Genomic DNA, 21,832 nt, shown 5'->3' on the forward strand with positions numbered 1-21,832 from the left:
CTAATTTGGTGGTATTCCTATTATATCAAGATGTTCAGCCATGTTGTACTTCTACCATCCAAGGAATCCATTCACTAGTTCCCCCATTCCATCTTTACAGTGTTTTGTTTCACCATTCCACTCTGTTTCCAATGCTCTGATATTTATGTAGGTTTAGGATTACTTTTTCTCCACTTCTATGCCATCATCGAATCAGTTGAATCCCAAGTGCTGCGTAACAGAGTGAGCGCCTGTTACTCGTCCCAGCTTCTGCCAACCTAGCAGTTTGAAAGCACGTAAAAATGCAAGTAGAAAAATAGGGACCACTACGGTGGGAAGGTAACAGCGTTCCGTGAGCCTTTGGCGTCTAGTCATGCCGGCTACATGACCATGGAGACGTCCTTGGGCAAGCGCTGGCTCTTTGGCTTTGAAACGGAGATGAGCACTGGCCCCTAGAGTCGGAAACGACTAGCACGCATGTGCGGGGGAACCTTTACCTTTACCTTTATGCCATCATCAGCACTACAGGTTTAGGACTATATCAGCATTTCAGGTAGGAATGGGGTAAAAAGAGGGAGATGGAGAAAGCATTCAACTTGGGCTGGTTCTCCTGAGTTGGTTTGGCCTCCATACTGCAGTTTTTCTCAACCTTTGGAACTTTTAAGATGTGTGGATGTCAACACCAAGAATTTTCAAGTCCATGCATCTTAAAGTTCCCAAGGTTGAGAAGAACTGCCATATTGAAATAAGACCTTGTCTTTTTTATCAAAAGCATATTCAGTTAGGCTTGTTTCCATGTAAATACTGTCTGTTTATTATTTACCATTAATCTTACTCTTGCTTCTGAGTAAGAAATGTTATGGATCACACAGGAGTATTTCAAAGTCAATGTTCTGAGTGAAAACGGTTTAATAAAAAATTGTAGAAAAGAAGCAAAAACAAGGAAAAGATCAATAATTTCAGAAGAATGAACCAGCACTGCCATGTTCAAATGCCACTTACCTGAGTACACAAAATAGGTTGATGTTGGCATTATACACGGAGAAGTCCATAAAAACAACACGGGTTCCCCGATCCAGCCATAGGTTTTCTTTCAAAAGTTGCAGAGTTTCAGCACTTTCTTCCCGGGTTATTTTGAGGTCTACATAATAGCCTCCTCCACTGTAACTTGTTAATCTGCCCCAGTGGGAAGAGCCATCAAGTTCTTGCTCTGTGTAATATTGCCACCTGTGCCACAAAAATTATTATGGAGGAAAAAGAGAGTGAGAATTGGTGAAAGGAAAATGTACCATGTCTTGAGTTGGCTTAGGTTGAGCTGCATGCTTCATCCATGATTCCCTCTCCAAGAACAAAGGTTCTATTCAACTGTCTCATGGATATAAAGAATGATATAATTTTTGAGGAAATTAATCAGTAATCTTGCTTTAAAATCCAAGAAATCAGAGAGGGTCCCTTCTGAGCCTCTTGACCTGCTCACTATCCAGCTGTGGGCTGTACTCTGTCTTAACTAACCATCCCTTGGCAATATCTCTTTGGCCCAAGGACTTTCCCACTTACCATTATATTTTTTCCAATGAGGATTTTTAACAATATTCTCTTATTTTTTTTTTGATAACAGTTTTGCAGATTGCATGGCAATCAGCATGGACTGCCATCCTGTAATATTTGTGTCACTGGGATGAAAAAAAGAAGGGAGCAAGCGCTTTTTCTACATGCCCATGCGCTCTATGGTTTTATTTTGTTCCAGTGGAACATAGAATTATGATTCTGAGTTTTTAAATGTTCTGATGAAATATTTTGAGCAGTGTTCTTTCTCATGAGCTCAAAACAGAAAACATCTCTCACTTCTGACCATCCTATTAATTTAAAGTTGCCTTACTTATATGATTTCTAACAGAAGTTTTCATTCTGATGGATTTTATGTTTTTGTTATTAGATGTTTTGAAAGCTTCCAAGCTCTTTTAATGACTATGTGATACAGTACATGAATTTTAAATAAATGAGACAAAAACATGAGACCAAATGATATTGTGCTTCTGAATCTATACAACAAATTGACTGCCATTTTATTTTCTGAAATTAAGGGTATCTTAGGAGCTGTAACTTATGAAGCTCAAAATGGTTATGTTCTACTTACGCTGTCCCATTCAAGAGTCCAAAGGGCGATGTGTTCTCTTTCTCTTTATTGTATACATCATAACAACCTGCAATATCTTCTTTGAAGTCATCATGTACTACACATGAGTTGTTCTGGACCTTGAGTTGGCGTACCCGTGGGACACCAAGCAGTAAGTTCTCGTAATAGATATATGATTGCGCATTGTGGCCCAAAGATTTATTGTTGTACCATTTAGTCCAATACAAACTATCCAGGAAAGGTCCTTGTGTATACTATGGAGTTAGAGAAAAAGAGAGATGTTATTTGAAACAGCCACATGACACAGAATGACATTAATGTAATTTCTTTTTGTGTATGTCAAAATGGAAGAAGTTGTACTAATGCAAGAATGAGAAATTGTGGCTATTTCTTGCATTTTTTTAAAGCTAGTCTCTTCTAGGAGTTACAGTGCAGGTTGATGGTGTTTCCTGTTTCAAAAGTTCAGGAAACGGTTCTGACAGTTTTGCCATTTATGATCCAAGAAGCTTCTGAGATGGCCAAAAAGGTTTGCATTCTCCTATTACCAACTCCGTATGATTGAATTTCAACTGCATAGGAAGAGAATTCTTGTTTGTAAATTGGAATTGGTTAGTGCTCTTTCTTTGCATAATAGTGTAGAGCATGGGTGTCAAACTGCTGGCCCGCAGGCCGAATGAGTCATGGCAAAACCATGCCCACCCCATTGCTGGCAATGGAAAAAAAATTATGATACATCGCGACATGTCACGTGACATTGCGAGTTTGACACCCCTGGTGTAAAGCAAGGGTCTTCAAACTTGTTTGACAGACTGGCTGAGGAATTCTGGGAGTTGAAGCCCACAGGTCATAAAAGGGCCAAGTTTGAAGACCCCTGGTGTAGAGGAAGAAGTGTATATGGTCTGAATCCTTGATATATAGCCAAAGAGGCATTGAAAGCAATATAATTGTTGTTACTAGGGGGTGATTTTTATTGTTTTTATATTGGGGTTTTATTGCCCAAAGTCACAGAGAGTGAGTTAGCCAGCCATATAAATTTTTCATAAATAAATGCATACATACATACATACATACAGTACATGAATACATAAATAACCAGACCTCACAAGGAGGTATGGGTGAACTGATTATAACCTAGTCCTAGAATGTGCAGAGATTGCTACTACATAATAGGATGAATTGTGTAAATGTATTTTCATTGCAATTATGCATAAGCCATCTGGTAATGAAATACACGTTTCCACACATGTACAACTCAGTTAGGCAGATTAAAGTTAGTTCAAAAGAATCCTAGCCGTTTCCAGTCACAGAGACATATTTGAAACTGAAAAGTCAGCATCCAAAACTTCCTGACACTCACTCGCCAAAAGTCAGCCATACTTCCAATGGTCTGGAAGGAGACACCACTGTCTGAAGGAGTCTGCAGAAAGAGTTCAGACATCACCTTGGTATAGTAATAAGCATTTGAACTCGTCATCCCATAGGTCACTAGAGGAATTTAAGAAAAGAAAAAAAACAGGAAATTTATCAGTAACATTGGACTTTTTTTAAATTAAATACTGCCTTGAAATATGCAATGCTGATTAGGGATGATCTTGATTTTTTACTGGATCTTATCAGTGGTGGGATTCAGCCAGTTTGCACCAGTTCAGCAGAAACAGTAGCTAATTTTTTGTTGCCCAGGCCCAGAATGGACTTCTGGAAGCAGCATCCACATAGACAACCAGTTTTTCACGTATTTGAATCCCACCACTGGATCTTTCTATAAAAGCATTAGCTGGCCAAGATGTAATGGTATGTGTTTAGGTGCGCCAGGTATACCTACTCAACACTACTGCCATGTGAACTGCACTTATCCCCCATAGGCTACTGGGTGAAAGTCAAGGTGCTGGTTGCTATCTTTAAAGCTCATGTGGCATAGGGCCAGGTTATTTGTGGGACCATATTTCCCTGACAGTGTGTGCCCATCATATCTGTCAGAGTAAGCATGCTCCAAGTACCATCAATTGAAATAATGTCATTCAGTGGGTCCTAGGAAGCATGCCTTCTCTGTCATGAATTATGCATTTTGTCTGAAATGGTATGGGTCTCCTGTTTGGTTTAGATTAGAGGACCTCAAGCATCCCTTCCAATTTGGTTATTCTGTTCTGTTATTCTAGATCTGAAATAATTCTGAAGAAAAATGAAGTAGTTTTCCCACCCAAAGATGTAGAAAAGAGGTTTGCACTATTCAGAAACATGTGGAAAAGAAATATTTACAGCTACTGAAAATAATTGAGAAGTTGGCATTCCAAGTCACCTGTCTTGGTATTCCAGAAGTCAGACATGCCAATACTTCAACTCAAAAAGCACATACCAGTATCTATAACTATTATATTGTAATAGTTAACTGTTAAACCAGGGCTTTTGAAACTTGGCCCTTTTATGACTTGTGGACTTTAACTCCCAGACACGCTGGCTGAGGAATTCTGGAAGTCCAGAAGTCATAAAAGGGCCAAATTTGAAGAACCCTGTGTTAAATATTAATTTAGGATTAATCATGTCTGTTAACTGTCAAACATTAATTTAGGATTACTCATTTCACTTGGCAAATTCAGCTACTCACAAAGGGATGTCTCTTCAGAAAAATCTGGCTGATGGCACCTGAAAAGAAAGTCTTGGATTGAAGATGACATTTAAGAATGCTATGAATCAATACTTCTTGATAAACAAAATGACAGTTCCCGCATGGGAACTGGAGGCCCGAGTACAGGCTCCATGCTGTCTGCTCTTGATGGAATAGCCTGATGGAGGCTCTGGTGTTGAAAAAGAAGCCAGCAGAAGATTGACTTTCAGTTGTTTCTATTTAATCACTAGATAGTAGGACTAATTTAGGAGATGAATGTATTAACAATGTGACTTCTCTTGACTTTCATGAAAATATCCATTTTTGAGTTTTACAGTTTTTATCTATGTGGTTTCTAATACTTTCTGAATCATCTTCATCATCATCGTCTTTGAATCCATAGCAAAGGGATTAATCAAATATTTGAATGTTTTAAATTTATTGAACTTGAACACCACTGACTTACAAAAAACCATCTTGTTTGAAACTTCCTTTATTCCTCAGCAGGGGTTCCCAACCCTCTGGGGGTGCGAGATGATATTCCAGGGGGTGCAAAAACTTGAGCTTTCAAAATTATAGTGTATATGCATAATTCGTTGCTGTTATTTCAAACTTTTTTAAAGGGGTGCAAGAATTATCAGAAGCATTCTAGAGGTGCGGGGTATAGAAAAGGTTGGGAGCCACTGTTCTACAGGAATAAGTCCATGAGTTCTAGAGTGTTGGTTAGAATCCAAAAAATTGGAAAATACCAGTAATAATCATGATAACATCTGGAGTTCTATCATTGGAGATCAGAATCCAAAGATCCTTGTTTTCAGCTTAATTTATGATATTACTTTCCAAGCATTTGAAGCTACGATTATGAGGTAGCTCTCTAATAGAAGAGAAATACATATAGCTCAGGGTTGAACTATGGAGTCCCTTTGTACTCTCTGAACTTGATTTTTTTTTGCTTACAGACCATTACCCAACTATGTAACATATTTGGATAATCATCAGTGTCAGTAAGTGTGTATTTTGCTCCCTGTTTATATACAGTAGCTTGCCCTGCCAGATCTGGCCCCAAACACAACTGTAGAATATATCTATCATCATAAGCATTCATAGTATATTATCCTGGGATGAGGATGTGACAGGGCAGGTGCAATATGGAATTTATGATTCTTGAATGACTATGTGATTCTAATCTGTCTATCTGCCTACATAACATTACTGATTTTTCTACTATTCTATTACATTGTAAAAATATAGTACAATTTTGGAAAGGGACTTAAAATCACTTTACTTTCATATGGTTTCATCAGTCATCTTTTCATCTATTAACATAGCACAATATTTGCGTATTTCACTGTTACAGCTGCACAAATGTGCTCTTTCAAGCAGGTTATTTCCTAGAATTGCAGATCCTGAGAGTTTTATGTTACTTATAATTAAAAAAATGCTATTTTTTTTTAAAAAAAATGCTTAACAGTTCTGGTTGTTTTTATGCTAGGCCATACATTTATTTATTTATTTAGCGTATGGCATATCATACGTGTACAAGGGCAATTTGGAATTAAACCTCCATTTGGTTAGCAATGACAGACACTTGCAGATACAGAACTTTTATTATACACATTAAAGGTAAAGGTAAAGGTTCCGCCGCACATGCGTGCTAGTCGTTTCCGACTCTAGGGGCCGGTGCTCATCTCCGTTTCATAGCCGAAGAGCCAGCGCTTGTCCGAGGACGTCTCCGTGGTCATGTGGCCGGCATGACTAGACGCCAAAGGCGCACGGAACGCTGTTACCTTCCCACCGGAGTGGTCCCTATTTTTCTACTTGCATTTTTACGTGCTTTCGAACTGCTAGGTGGGCAGAAGCTGGGACGAGTAACAGGCGCTCACTCTGCTACGCGGCACTCGGGATTCGACCCGCCAAACTGCCGACCTTCCGATCGACAAGTTCAGCGTCCTAACCCACTGAGCCACCGCGTCCCATATATTATACACATTAGAAAACTACAACACTACATTATTTTTTGACATAATCAACATTCAAATTGAGGCACTTGTCAAGATTTGAAATTCCTTAGTAGTAGTCTCTCAGCACCAAATCTGGGCTATAGGGCGGGGGGTGATCAAAAACATCCCAGGATGGAACTGCTTCAAAAGTTCTTTGGTGCGTCTAGTGGTGTGTGGGCGAGCATTATTGTGAACCAACACCACACTGGAATTCAGCAGGCCCTGACACTTGTTATCGATGGCTTGTCTGAGTTTTCATAATGTTTCACAGTAGCCTTCTGAATTGCTGGTCGAACCACGTTCCATGAACTTCACTAGCAGTACCCTTTTGGCATCTTCACATTTGGCGGGATTTTTTATGGCACCACTTCTGGTGTGGTGTTGGTTCACTGTAATGTAGTGGGTCCGACGCAAGGAAGAGACACCAGCCGGGGTACGTGTTCAGCTCTTTATTGTGGGGGGGTTTGTACTGGAGAACAAGGGCTGCCTGGCCTCCTTATATACCTGGCCGGGTAGGTGGCTAGCCAATGGGGTTTGCAAAGTCACATGGTCACACAGAGAAACGGACACTGGAGCTGGGTAGTAACTTCTTTATTGGATCAGGAATGAAGCTGGGGCTAAGGGGTTACCTGGCGTCTCTTTATACTTGCCCAGGTGAATCGCAACCAATAGATTCAAACCTGGGCTTCCCGCCAGTGCAGGTAGCCAATGGATTTAAACCCTGGCTTCCCGCCAGAGCTGACCATGCCCTGGGGCTGTCAACAGCTTGCTCTATTCAGCTTTCCTGCCAAAAGCGGTTGTAGCCTGGAGCTGTCCAGCCCCCTGCTGTGCTGACATTCCGTGTATGCTTAAGAGCATACACTACAGGGTTGGCCCTAGGTTTCCCGCCGAAACTGGGTTTCCCGCCAAAACCGTCCAGGCCACGCCCCCTGGTGGCTGCTGCTACGCAGATGCCTGCACTTGGATACATAACACCCCTCCCCCCTTAGAGAAGAACCTCCATAATAACTATAACACACATAACTATTTACAATGCATGCATAATACATAACAACAAGTTGAGGTCACTTGCACACATAGTCTGCTAGGTACACAGGTGTCCTGTGGGGTCTGGTGGACCGTCTGGGTGTGGCTTCTGCCTGGCCCAGCACATCTGGCTCGTGTTGCTCCTGCACTGGGTTAGGTCCAGCTGCCAGGTTCCTGCCACCACTGATGCTATGCTGCTGCTGCAGGGCTGGCTGCAGGAGGCCATCCTCCTCTAGTTCAGGGTCCGTGTGGTTCCCAGTTGGTCTGGCCTCTTCTGGGGTGTGATTGTGATTGTCCGGTTGGCCGTGTGGTGGTGCACTCAGGGGCCCTTCCTCTGAGCTGGTCTATGTGTCACCTGATGTGTCGATCCCCCTCCACCCCTATGATGTAGGATAGAGGTCCTGTTTTGTCAACTACTGTCCCCGGAATCCATGTGTGTCCTGCCCCATAGTTCCTTACCCAAACCAGGTCCCCCACGTTGAGTACCCTATGTTCAGGTGGCTTCTCAGTGTTTGCCGCCACCCGGTCAGGGTGCAGCCGATCAAGTTTGGTGATGAGGCGCCGTCCCCATCGTAGTTCTGCTGGGCTCTTTCCAGTGGCAATGCACGGTGTGGTGTGTTGTGCGAGCAAAAATTTTGCCAGCCTGTGGTGCCAGTCCCCGCTGATGATGTGCCGGAGTGCGCACAGAATGCTGTGGGGATGATGACCCTGCTACCCCAAAGGAGGCAACCCCGATGTGTGGATATCTCATGTTGCCTGGTGAAGAATGCCTGGAATTTGGGTCCTGGGGACTTGTCCTGCCAGCCTGTGCAAACCCACGAGTGTACCCTGCTCATGATGTTGTCTGAGGCTGTCTTGGCTGCAATGTCCTTGACATGTACTGGGCATTCTGGTAGTTCCTGCAGGGCTAGGATCTGTGTTGCTGGGGCCGGGTCTGGTTCCGGGGTGTCTATGGGTAGTCTACTTAGGCCGTCTGCGTGGCCCATCTCCTTCCCTGGCTTGTACACCAGCTTGCAATTGTTTGCTGCAAGGAAGATGGACCACCGGAGCATTCTGGGAGATAGAATTTGGGGGGGTCTGCTTGTCTGTTGTGAACAGGCCAAGCAGTGGTTTGTGATCTGTGTAAATTGTGAACTCCCTGCCATATAGATAATCATGAAACTTTTTTACCCCTGCCACTATTGCCAGGGCTTCCTTATCTATTTGGGAGTAGTTCCTCTCTGCTCCAGACAGTGTTCTGGAATAGTAGGCGATTGGAATTTGGGCCCCTGAAGGTTCCAGGTGGCTTAGGACAGCGCCCACGCCATAAGGGGGTGCATCGCATGCGATGCAAATGGGCTTGGACTCTATAAAATGTGTTACTGTGGATTTGTCTGACAGGAGCGCTTTTAAGGCTCTGAAACTCTGGTCGTGGATGGGGGTCCAGGTCCATGCTGCTTTCTTGTCCAATAACCTGTGTAATGGTTCTGCTATTGCTGCCTTGTGTGGAAGGAAGGTGTGGTAGAAATTGAGCAGACCCAGGAATGCCTGTAGCTCTGCTTTGTTCCTAGGTGTGGGTGCCAGCTTGATTGCCCTTACCTTGGACTCCGTGGGGTGAATTCCCTTGGCATCTACCCTGAACCCCAAAAATTCTGTGGAAGGAACACCAATGCTGCACTTTTCCCTCTTCAGTTTGAGGCCAGCAGTGCGCAGTCTGGTTAGAACCTCCCTAAGCCTACCTGCCAGTTCTTCAGCTGATGCTCCTGCAATCAGGACGTCATCAAAATAGGGGCATACTCCTAGGATGCCCTTGAGGGTTTTTTCCATGATCTCCTGGAAAATGCCAGGAGCTACGCTGATCCCAAACTGCAGTCTGTTTACCCTGAAGGCTCCCCTGTGAGTTACTATCGTCTGAGTGTCAGCCGTTGCCCTGGTGACCATGAGCTGTTGGTACGCCTGCGCAAGATCGAGCTTTGCAAAGATGGCGCCGCCTTGGAGGGAAGCTGACCGTGGGGACCAGGTAAGCGTGCGGGTTTAGGGCATTTGTAGTCGGTGCAGATCCTCACCTCCCCATTGGATTTAAGTGGGGTGACTATCGGGTTCTCCCACTCTCCCCCTTCTAGGGGCTCTAAGATTCCCTGGGCCACTAGCTTGTCCAGTTCGTGCTCGATTTTATGCTTGAGCGCAAAGGGTACTTGCCGCGGCCTGACCCTAATGGGGGCGACGCTCAGGTTCAATTTGAACGAGATGGGGGGCCCTGTGTACTTCCCCAGCTTTCCATCAAAGACGTCTGCAAACTCCTTGCAGACGGCCTCGATGGATTCTCCCTGGATCCGGTGGATCCCCGTAACTGCGATTCCCAGGGCCTCAAACCAGTCTAAGCTGACTAGACTGGCTCTCCGGCCCTCTACCACCACTACCTCCAGGTGCTCCTCGCGACTCTTAAACCCCACGGACAGGGTGGCCTCCTCCTTTACCTTTTGGAAGTTGGTCAGTGCTAAATTTGAGGGCCATAATTGAATCCGCTGCTTGCTCTGGCTGTTAATGTAATTAAAAGTCTCATCAGAAATGATGGAGACCGCAGAGCCGGAGTCAAGTTCCATGTTGCAGGAAACGCCCTGCAAGCGGATTGTTAATCTAATTTTTGGTCTGAGCAGCCGGCGGCTACCCATGTGGTGTATGCCCAGCCGGCTCTCGACATAGCCAATTTTAATTTGGATCGGGGGCCCAGTACCTCTCAACGGCGACTCCTCCTGGTGCAGCTTGTGGATCTCCTCTTGGGGGTGGCGGCTACGACAGACCGCGGCTTTGTGGCCTGTCTTCTTGCAGGCCCAACATGTGGCCAACCAGAACTTACAGAGGCTGCGCACGTGGTTTCCGCCTCAGCCTGCGCACTTCTGCGAGTTGTTGGCTGGCTTGGGCTTGTCCGGGCGCCCACCTCGTTGGTCGGGGGTCGACTTCCACTGGAGGAGGTCGATCCTTTGTTCGTCCTCCTCGTCCTCGGCTGAGATGACTTGCTGGTGGATGCTGGCTGTTTGGCTGCCGGTTCTGGACTCCTGGACAGCCTGGACAGCTCTGCAGGCTGCTTCGTGGTCCAGGATGGCATCCTGGGCCTCCTGGAGCAAGATCTCATCTTTTGCGAACAGGCGCTCTTGCAGCCTCGTGTCTCGTAGGCCGCAAACCAGCCTGTCACGTAGCCATTCCTCCAGGTTCGAAAATTTGCAGGCGACAGCGGCTTCTCGCAGGGCGGCGATGTAGTCGGCCCCGGACTCGTCAAGACGCTGGTCCCTCTTCTCAAACTGTGACCTCGAAGCCAGTTTGGACCTGCGGGGCTGGAAATTCTCATTTAGCTTAGTGATGAGGTCCCGGTAAGAGACGGTTTCTATGGCCTCCGGGGTGAACAGGTTTGTGGCGACCTCGAGGAGTGCGGGTCCGTCTATGCAGAGCAGGGCTGCCGCCTTTGAGCCATCCTCCGAGATCTGATTAAATCTCATTTACAGTTCGGCGTGCAACAGGTACCAGGCCCATTTCTCTGGGTGGCGGGTGTCGAACCCGCGGGGTTGCCCTGTTCGTGCCATCGCTCTTCCGTTGGTTGCTGCGGCATGTGGTTCCGTTGCTTGTTGCGGTGGCCGGAGCCGGTCTCGGGTCTCTTGTGGTGGCCGGTCGCGGTGGCTGGCGGTCGCGTTGGGGAGAAAGGAAAGATTCCTCTTTCCTTCAGCGCGCGGTACGTTCCCCTAGTGACTTCAGCTCTTCTGTCGGCAGGATCCCACCTTCGTCGCCACTGTAATGTAGTGGTTGCGATGCAAGGAAGAGACGCCAGCCGGGGTACTGTTCAGCTCTTTATTGTGGGGGGGGTCATACTGGAGAACAAGGGCTGCCTGGCCTCCTTATATACCTGGCCGGGTAGGCGGCTAGCCAATGGGTTTGGCCCTAGGTTTCCCGCCGAAACTGGGTTTCCCGCCAAAACCATCCAGGCCACGCCCCCTGGTGGCTGCTGCTATGCAGATGCCTGCACTTGGACACTTGTTATCGATGGCTCGTCTGAGTTTTCATAATGTTTCACAGTAGCCTTCTGAATTGCTGGTCGAACCACGTTCCATGAACTTCACTAGCAGTACCCTTTTGGCATCTTCACATTTGGCGGGATTTTTTATGGCACCACTTCTGGTGTGGTGTTGGTTCATGATAATGCTCGCCCGCACACCACTAGACACACCTAAGAACTTTTGAAGCAGTTCCGTTGGCACGTTTTTGATCACTCCCCGCCCTATAGCCCAGATTTGGCACCAAGCGACGACTACTAAGGAATTTCAAACCTTGTAAGACATTATGACAAGTGCCTCAAATGGAATGGTGATTATGTCGAAAAGTAATGTATTGTTGTAGTTTTCTAATGTGTATAATAAAAGTTCTATATCTGTGAGCGTCTGTCATTGATAAACAAATGGAGGTTTATTTCTGAATTACGCCTGTATATGTACATTTCACCTTTAATAAGGTGAAATACACTAGTAAACACAATTAAATATACAGTTCATTCAGAAAGTATTCAGACCTCCTTCACTTTTGTCAATTGTGTTATGCTGCAGCCTGATTCTACACTTGTTGGAATTCATTTTTTTCTCATTAATCTACACTCAGTACCCCATAATGACAAAGCAAAAAGAAATGTCTGTAAATTTGTTAAAAAGAAAAAATTTAAATATTACATTGACGTAAGTATTCAGACCATTCACTTTACTTTGTTGAAGCACCTTTGGCAATTACAGCCTCGAGTCTTTTTGGGTATGACACAATAAGCTTTGCACACCTATATTGAGGGATTTCTGCCATTCTTTCTTGGAAATCCTCTCAAGCTCAGTCAGCTAGGATGGTGACCATTGGTGGACAGCCATTTTTAGGTCCCTCCAGAGATGTTCAATAGGGTTCAAGTCAGGGTCCAGCTGGGCAACTTTAGGACATTCACAAAGTTGTCCATAAGCCACTCCTGAGTTGTTTTGGCTGTGTACTTAGGATCATTATCATGTTGGAAAGTGAACCTTTGGGCCAGTCTGAGGTCCTGAGCACTGTGGAACAGGTTTTCATTGAGAATATCCATGTACTTTGCTCCATTCAGCTTTTCCTCAACCCTGACCAGTCTCCCAATCCCTGCTGCTGAAAAACACCCCCACAGCATGATGCTGCCACACCATACTTCACTGTTGGGATGATATTGGACAGGTGATGAGCGGTGCCTCATTTCCTCCAGACATAACATTTAGAATTGAACATTTAGTTCATCTTGGTTTCATCAGACCAGAGAATCCTGTTCCTCACAGTCTGAGAGTCCTTTGAGTGCTTTTTTGCAAAATCCAAGCAGGCTTTCATATTTTTTGCACTGAGGGGAGGCTTCTGTCTAGCCACTCACCATAAAACCCAGATTGGTGATGGTTGTCCTTCTAGAACTCTGGTCAGTCAGAGTAACCATTGAGTTCTTGGTCACCTCTCTTAATAAGACCCTTCTCCCCCGATTGCTCAGTTTGACCAGTCGACCAGCTATTGTCCTGGTCGTGCCAAACTTCTTCCATTTGAGAATTATGGAGGCCACTGTGCTCTTAGGAACCTTTAATGCAGCAGAAATTTTATTGTAGGCTTCCCCAGATCTGTGTCTTGCAATAATCCTGTCTCTGAGCTCTGCAAGCAGTTCCTTTGACCTCATGACTTTTGACCTTTTACAGTAGGCATTGTTAGCTGTGAGGCCTTCTATAGAGAGTATGTGCCTTTCCAAATCATGCCCAATCAATTTAATTTACCACAGGTCAACTCCAGTCAAGGTGTACAAACATGTCTGCGATGACCAAGAGGAATGGGAGGCACCGGAGCTAAATTTCACATGTTTTTGCAAGAGTCTGAATACTTAGAATACAATGTGATAGTTCAGTTTTTCTTTTTAATAAATTTACAGACATTTCTAAAATTCTGTTTTCACTTTGTTATTATGGAGTACTGAGTGTAGATGAATTAGAAAAAAATGATTTTCAACAACTATAGAATCAGGCTGCAGCATAACAAAATTGACAAAAGTGAAGAGTCTGAATACTTTCTGAATGTTCTGTAAATGTGAAAAAGATCTATGTTCACGTACCAATATCTAAGCCACCTAACCACTGAAGCACAGCAACATTTATATATTTTTAAAAAATCAGTTTTTGGGCTGGCATATGGCCCTCATCTTATAGCTGGCCACAATGCGATCTACAGTTTGATGTGGGACCCCACTGTCACACTGAGGGGAAGATGTGTGAGATGTGACTCCTATCCAGGACTGTCCATTGCTGTTGTGATTCCTCACCAGCCCCATGGATCCAGCAGCTGAGTCTGAGGACTCAGAGGAGGAGGAGGGCCTGGAGTGTTATCAGAGTCAGAGGGAGACTCTGAGGAGCTCCAAAACTTACTGTCTGATGAGACACAGCTGTGCTAGGAGGCTGAGGGGGGATAGTGATGACTCACAGCTAGGTGTTATCCAAGATCCTTGTAAACGCCAGCAAGCAAAGAGAGCAGGATAGAGGAATGCAATGGGGTGGCTCCAGAGGCAAAGGATAAGGCATTAGGAAAGCCACACCTTGGCTGCATAATAAAAGGGGAGGTGTGGGAGATGCTGGTTGCCAAAGGCAACCGTTCGGGTTAAGAATCAAGTTGAAATGAACTGTGCTTGTTTTCCTCAGGCCTGTCTGTGAGTAATAAAATGGGTTTTGGTTTGTCCCATGGTTTCTGCCTGGTTGATTTGAAGAGGGGTTTTCTCCTTGTGGACTTAACAAGGAGCTCAGGTAGGCTGGGACAGAACAATTGCTGAGGTGGTAGTTAAAAACCTAGTACCTTTTTGTGCGATCATTTATATGTCTTCCTATGTCTGGTAGTTCAGCCACCCACCTGGCTCTCCACTGGGAATCGATGTTAACATTGTCGGGCCAGTGGGGGCCTCCTGGATTTGAATCTTCCGGCTGATAAATGAGGAAGGTCAGCATACATCAGTAGAAGTGAAGCTGTAAATCTACCAAATTGGCAGCCCTGCCCTACATGACCTATATCAGTGATGGTGAACCTTTTAGAGACCAAGTGTCCAAAAACCGCCCCCACCCCACCCACAGGGCCACCCACCACCTCCATGGCCTGCCACAGCAGATCACCCAGGCAGCCTAGCAGCACCATGGTGGCCATGCCCTCCGCCCATGCCCTGCATCATCTGTGCATGATGGGGCGCAAAGGTGGAGTCTTATCCCTGCTGCCCAGCTGCCATGTCCATGTCCACTGCTCTGAGTGGGCCGCACCCAGGGGCAACTCTCCTCCGGGGGGGCTGCTGGTGAGGAAAGGGCTGCAGGGGAGGTGGGGCTGGGCAGATGGCGCGTGTGCCCACAGAGTGGGCTTTGAGTGCCGCCTCTGGCACACATGTCACAGGTTTGCCACCACTGACCTATATGTTCAATCTCTCCCTTCCTTTTTAGTAGGTAGATCTGTGACCAGGCAATTGTGCTCCCTAATGGCTGAGCCTATTTTTCTCATTCAAATCTTTCTGTAGAGCTATATACAATTTCAGATTTCAAAACCAAAAGGTTCTTTGGAGCACACAGGGCTCAAAAACAATCCCCTTAATTGCAACTCCTTAAAGCAGAGTGAATTTTCATGAGATTCTGCAATATCTTTGGCAGCAGAAGATGGCAACCCTGAGAAAGTGTGCTGCAGCATTATAATGCTAAACACAGATGCTTATTCACCTACAAGTGCTCTGAAGCACCTTTTGCCTTTGAACCAGACAAAAGTCAAAGATAATAAAAAAGTCAAAAGTCAAAGAATAAAAAAGTTTCTTTCAACATATAAGTAACAAAAAAAGTCAGGGAAACAGTTCACTAAAGAAAGAAGATGGCAAGGAAGTAAGAGGCAGTAGGGAGAAAGCAGAGCTGCTTAACTCATTATTTGCATCAATCTTCAAACAGCCTAGTTTTAAATACCAGAAAAACCATTGTGGATTTCAGAAAAGGCAGGCACAGCCACAGTTCTCTGTGTATAAATGATTCACCTGTGGAGATGGTTACCAGCATCAAATTCCTGGGTGTGCAGCTAACGAGTAGGCTGGCTTGGTCGCTCAACAGTGAGAAACTGGTGAAGCGGGCACAGCAGCCCCTACATTTTCTGTTTCACATGAGAAAAGCACATCTTCCTTCCCCTGTCCTGACCACTTTCTACAGGGGAACAATCGAGAGCATCCTGTCATACAGCATCACAGTCTGGTTTGGAAGTATCACTGCTTCAGACAGGAAGGCAGTGCAGAGAGTGGTGAGGATGGCCAAAAAGATCATTGGCAGTTCCCTCTATCCAGGACATAGCACAGAAGCATTGCTTGAGCAGGGTCCATAAGATTATCTGGGACTCTACACATCCTCTTCATGACTTGTTTTCCTTGTTACCTTCTGGGAGGAGGCTTCGTGGTATCCGCAGCAGAACATCCAGATTCAGCCATAGTTTTATTCCATACAACATTAACCTTGTGAACTTTCAAGCTTCCTCCTTCCATTATATATTTAAGATGGACAGTATATAATATTTATTTGTTATGTATATGTAGGGTCTATACATATGTGTATATAGTATGTTTAGTTGTGTGTCATGTATGTGTTCCACTTTGAGAGCGGGCAACTAAATTTCATTTTTTATGTGTGCCATTGTGCCCACAGTAAAAAAAATGACAATAAAGGTTATCTTATCTATCTTATCTTAAAATGATATTTAATGTGGAAAAAAGCAATGTTTTATGCCTGGGTAGGAAAAACCAAAGGTATAAGTATACTGTAGATTAGGCAAAACCTGGCTCAAAAACAGTAACTGTCATTTAAACATGAATTTTTGTGGCAGCAGTCAAAAAGCTAATACAATTCTTGGTTGTATAAACAGTGGTATAGATTCAAAATCACATGAAGTATTAGTACCACTTTATAAAGCCTTAGTAAGGCCACACCTGGACTACTGCATCCAGTTTTTGTCACCACATTACAAAAAAAAATGTTGAGATTTTGGAAAAAGTGCAAAGAAGTGCAACTAAGATAATTAAAGGCCCGGAGACTAAAACATATGAAGAATGGTTGCAGGATTTGGGTATGGCCAGTTTAGAGAAAAGAAGGACTAGAGGAGACATGATAGCAGTATTACAGTATTTGAGAGGCTGCCACAAGGAGGAGGGAGTCAATTTATTTTCCAAAGCACCAGGAGGCAAGGCAAGAAAAATTAGATGGAGACTAGTCAAGGAGAGAAGCAACCTGGAATTAAGGAGAAACTTCCTAACAGTGAAAACAATTAACCAGTGGAACAGCTTGCCTTCAGAAGTGGTGGGTGCTTCATCACTGGAGGTTTTTAAGAAAAGATTGGACAGCCACCTGTCTGAAATGGCAGTGCTTTTTTTCTTAAAAAAAAAAGTGGCAGGCACAGGAGGCGGGGGCGGCAGCGCTGCTGCGGTCACAGGCACAAGGGATGTTGGCGGCGGGCTGCCCCCCTTGGGCCAGAGCCGGCACAGCTGGTGGTGTGGGAGCAATGGGGGCTGCTCTACATGGCAGGGCTGTGTAGGCTGGGCGGCAGAGGCGGTGCAGGCCAGGCACTGCACGGTGGCCACGTAGGTGCATAGGGTGACGCGACGGTGGTGTAGGTCCAGCACCGGGTAGGCCACCAGCCTGGCTGACACGGGTGAGCACAAGGAAGGAGTGCACATGGACTCCACAGAACCCACCTCCCACTCTTTGTCCTCTCTTACTTACCTAGTTGAGATGGTGTAGTTGGGCAGCAGGGAGGGATGCAAAGTTCCTGCCAACTTGCCTTCGCTGCAGACAACTTGCCTGTGCAACGTTTGCCAGCTGGGTCTTTTGGCATGCTCAGCAGCAATTCCAATTGGCTTTCGAAAGCCAATAGAGGGAGTAGCACAGCTTGTGCAAAAGCTTTTTGTGTGTGTGTATGAAAAAAGGGTGCCGGAACGCCACTCTGAGTGTTCTGTGAGAAAAAAAGCCCTGTGAAATGGTATAGGGTCTCCTGCTTGAGCAAGGAGCTGGACTAGAAGACCTCCAAGGTCCCTTCCAACTCTATTCTGACTGAAACCCAAAATGCTGCACAGCTTATAAACCATATCTTTCTTTTTATTGCAAAAGTCAGGAGCTGAAAAATGAAGAAATCCGGTAGTTTTTACAGACTATAAAAGGTAAAGGTAAAGTTTCCCCCGCACATGCGTGCTAGTCGTTTCCAACTCTAGGGGCAGGTGCTCATCTCTGTTTCAAAGCCACAAATTTAAACTAAAAGGAAATAAGCCAGTGAGACAAGCCAATCAATATTCATTTCCCTTGGCCCAGCTGTGCAATGTTGATAGAGAAGAAAAACATGGTCAGTGATGCACGCACTATATATAAATTTGTAATATTTTTCATCTGGCTCTGCAACTGCATATGACTGAACCTGGATTTTGGCAAAGCTGCTGATAATAGTAATGGAAGTGTGAACATAACACAGCCAAGGCAAAAATTCACTTTGGTTGCCCGAGCAATAGGAATGCACACACTGTGTACTCCATCATTCATCGTAAGGCTAATGAGAGGGTTATGTTTGTTTCAGTGATATCAGGATTGATGGTTGTGACATCATATTTGCCAGGTGACTCTTGGTAGGGTGAAGAAATGTCATTTAGAAATAAATGGTGCGGTAGTACAAAAGAGATAACAATTACTCTTTCAATAAGTCAATGGCCCATACAAATCTGACTTCTGGGATAAATGTCTCATCCATTCAGCAAAAGGGCCATCTTTTGCTTACTCCCCAAGGTGTGATCAGTTGTGATTGGGATCAAAACTTATCACATTCAGGCATATATACCAAGCATTTTCTAAGCTAAAATCAATAGCTGAGTTATCAGAAAAATCTGATGAGCCTCTTACTCAAACAAATGTTCAAAGCTCCTGCTTTGCAATGAAGAGAACATCACTTCTATATGAGAAGAATAATTTGAGCCTTCCCCTGTTGCTCATATCCAAGCTCAAGTGTCCTAGGCATGAAATACAGCCTTCTGTGCAGAGAGATCACAGGTGCTCAGTTGAGATTAGGATGAATTTACCAAATACAAATAGCCATTGTGTCACCACAGAACAAAAATTGGTAAAGAGCTGTATTAAATCTCTCCAGAAAGTACAATAGGAACAACCCTCTATGTTATCTCCCTTTGCACTCTTCCTGTTCTGAGATTTAAAAGGCAACCTTCAGAGCACTGTGAAAGGTTTAGCCTAGGAGGCATGAAAGAGACAGTTTCAGGTTCCTAGACATGCAAATTGGTCCTTCTTTCCATTAAAAGAGACATCTTTTGATGAGACAAAGGGGCACAACTAGACATAGGCCTGCTTCTCCCATGATCTAAGCCAATGAACCAAAAAACCCTACAACTGTCTCATCTCAAAAAGGTCTTGCCATCTGCCATGCCATGTTTGTTGCTACTTATATACACAAGGTTTTGAACACCATGACTACCCATGTTTCATTTGGGGGCATCTTTTATGAGCTATGAGAAAATCCTTGGTCCTATTTTTCATGAAGAGAAAGAAAAGCTGGTCCGAACAACACAGCTGCATTCTCCAGCTGCTTCTAGATTCTTGAGGCCATTAAGGTAACACCATAAATAACTGAAGTTGGCAGGGTAGACAAATAGCCTAAAGTATGTCAGGAAAAGAGATGGCCTGATTGTCTTCTCCTGGAAGGATAGAAGAAAAGAAAGAATACAACAAGGTGTGCAAGAGGGAGTAGCAGAAAAGGAAACCAGCCCAATCCAGCCAAAAAGAGAGCTCTAGGTGTTATGGGAAGTGACAAGAAGGAAAGACAGAGAGAGCCCTGATCTTGAAAAGATGACTGCTGGAAATCACACTAGGTTGGAAAGCAACAAAAGGAGCATGACAACCTTAAGAGGCCAAGGAATTTGGAAGGGGAGAAGGACCAGGGGGATTAAAACAGACTTGCTTTAGTTCTACCCATGTAAACACTATGTTGACTTTTGCTCCAAAATTATCTAAAATCCAGCCCAATTCCCTAACCCAGAAGGGGCAGGTTTTTGATTGTTTTAAATTTTTAGTGCATTCAAATGTAACAATTAACTACATACAGGTAGCCCTCAACATATAGCCATTTGTTTAGCAACAATTCAAGTTGGTATTGAAAAAAAATGACTTACAACAGTTCCCCACATTTACAGTTGTTGCAGCATCCCCATGGTCATGTAATCAAAATTCAAGTACTTGGCAATCAGCATGCATTTACAATGGTTGCTGCATCACAGGGTCCTGGAATCACCATTTGCAATCTTTCCAACTGGCTTCTGACAAGCAAAGTCAATGGGAAAAGCAGGATTCATTTAACAACCATTCTCTTAATAACTGTAGTAATTTGCTTATGAACCATGGCAAAAAAGGGTGGGCACTTAACAACTGCCTTGCTTAGTAGTGGAAATTCTGATCCCAATTGTGGTTGTAAATTGAGGACTACCTGCATATGAAGTGAGGTAGGAGGAAAAGATATGGGAGATATCCAGTACCTTAATGTTTTATAATGTTAGCAACTCTAAGATGCTTGGACTTCTATTCCAGAATTTCCCAATCAGCATGTAATTCTGAGAACTGAAGTCCACACATCTTAAACTTGCCAAGATTGAAAAACATAGCCTTAACCAACTGTCATGTAGCACTGTTGGAAAGAAGTCCTGAGGATGCCTTGAGACTTGCTTTCTTAGGGAGTAAGTTTGACTCCTTAAGGCCATGTTAGCTGACATAGAGGGGATGACTTTGGGCATGAGATAATTGCACCCCTCTCTGACTGCCTTGCCTCAAAAGGTCTATAAAGATCTCAGGGTAGAAAGACATAATGTGAAGGAAGAGGGGAAAGGTCTCTTCAAAGGGACACATCCCTGGAGGCCAAACAAAGACCTCCTGGCAGCAGAAATATGCTTAAGAACAGACTTTCAATAGAGAGGAAATAAACACTGAGAGGTAGGTGTATGGTCAGCATGTTAACTACAAAAACGTCAGAATAACTATAAGGGCCCCAAATTTAAAAAAGGGACCAAGAAGTGACAAAGGAAATTGCTCTCTTTTTAACCTAACATCTGTTCTGGAAGAGAGTTGAAAGAATGATTAAAGAGAAATTAAGTGAATGCACAGAATAGTTAGCTTTTTAAATGTTGAAAGGAGACGAATAGAAGGAGAGGTGTATAAACTAAAGAAGGATACAAGCCAGTTGCCAGAAATGATGGAAATTGTGTCAGAAAGGCACAGAATGCATTAAGACTTATGACAAATGCCCCAAACAGCAAAAAAAAAAAAAGAAAAAGAAAAAGAAAAAAAAGAAAGAGGAGGAGGGACTTTTGATATGCCAGAAACTAAATCAAAGGCAAAGAGACTCTACTTCAGACATGTCAAACACAAGGCCCGGGGGCCAGATCCGGCCCACGAAGTGGTTTCATGCGGCCCACGAAGCCATCCTGGCAACAGTGAGGGAACGGCCCCCACTGCCTTGGCCCCGGCCCAGAGACCCTCCTTCTGCCAGAGACCCTCAGATCTGTCCCACTCCTGCCCAGGCCCCCATAGGCACCCTTGATGCCAACGATGTAGAGCTGGCCACGCCCACGCAGTAGGCCATACGCACTCTAGCCACGCCCACCCAGTAGGCCACGCCCACCCTGGCCATACCCACCCGGCCCCCTGAGGGCAACCGCAATGCTGATGCGGCCCTCAATGAAATTGAGTTTGACACCCCTGCTCTAGTTCTAATGTGAGAAAAATAGTGAATTGATAATGGATGGTGGTGAGAAGGCAGAGAGTCAACTTGTATTTTATAGCTGTCTTCTTTCAAAAGGGAAACTAAACCCCTTGTGCCTCTCATTGTTTCACTATTGCAAGAGTGTGCAATTAGGGCCCCTTTGCGATCTGTGGACTTCCAGAATTCTTGAACCAGCATAACAAAAAACAAAGACAAACACTTGTTTATTTAAAAGAATTCAAGTCTCAGTGTATTATAACTTTAAGGGTTGAAAGAACTAGAAGAAGTGATTGCAGGATCACTAGCTTTTAT

The 21,832-nt window shown here is 44.6% G+C and overlaps 1 protein-coding gene across 1 annotated transcript in view; it reads right to left on the minus strand.

Annotated features, from left to right (window-relative positions):
* The window catches only part of PKD2L1 (polycystin 2 like 1, transient receptor potential cation channel), a gene marked incomplete at both ends in the record, with an annotated part of 42,410 nt that overhangs the window by 12,860 nt on the left and 7,718 nt on the right, over window positions 1-21,832 (minus strand). Inside the window, 3 exons of the mRNA XM_083364634.1 lie at window positions 982-1,206; window positions 2,117-2,370; window positions 3,474-3,601. Coding sequence (XP_083220760.1) covers window positions 982-1,206; window positions 2,117-2,370; window positions 3,474-3,601 — 607 coding nt within the window. The remainder of the gene's footprint in view (window positions 1-981; window positions 1,207-2,116; window positions 2,371-3,473; window positions 3,602-21,832) is intronic.

Source organism: Vipera ursinii, assembly GCF_947247035.1.
Source record: "Vipera ursinii genome assembly, chromosome: 5".
Taxonomy (NCBI): Eukaryota; Metazoa; Chordata; class Lepidosauria; order Squamata; family Viperidae; genus Vipera; species Vipera ursinii.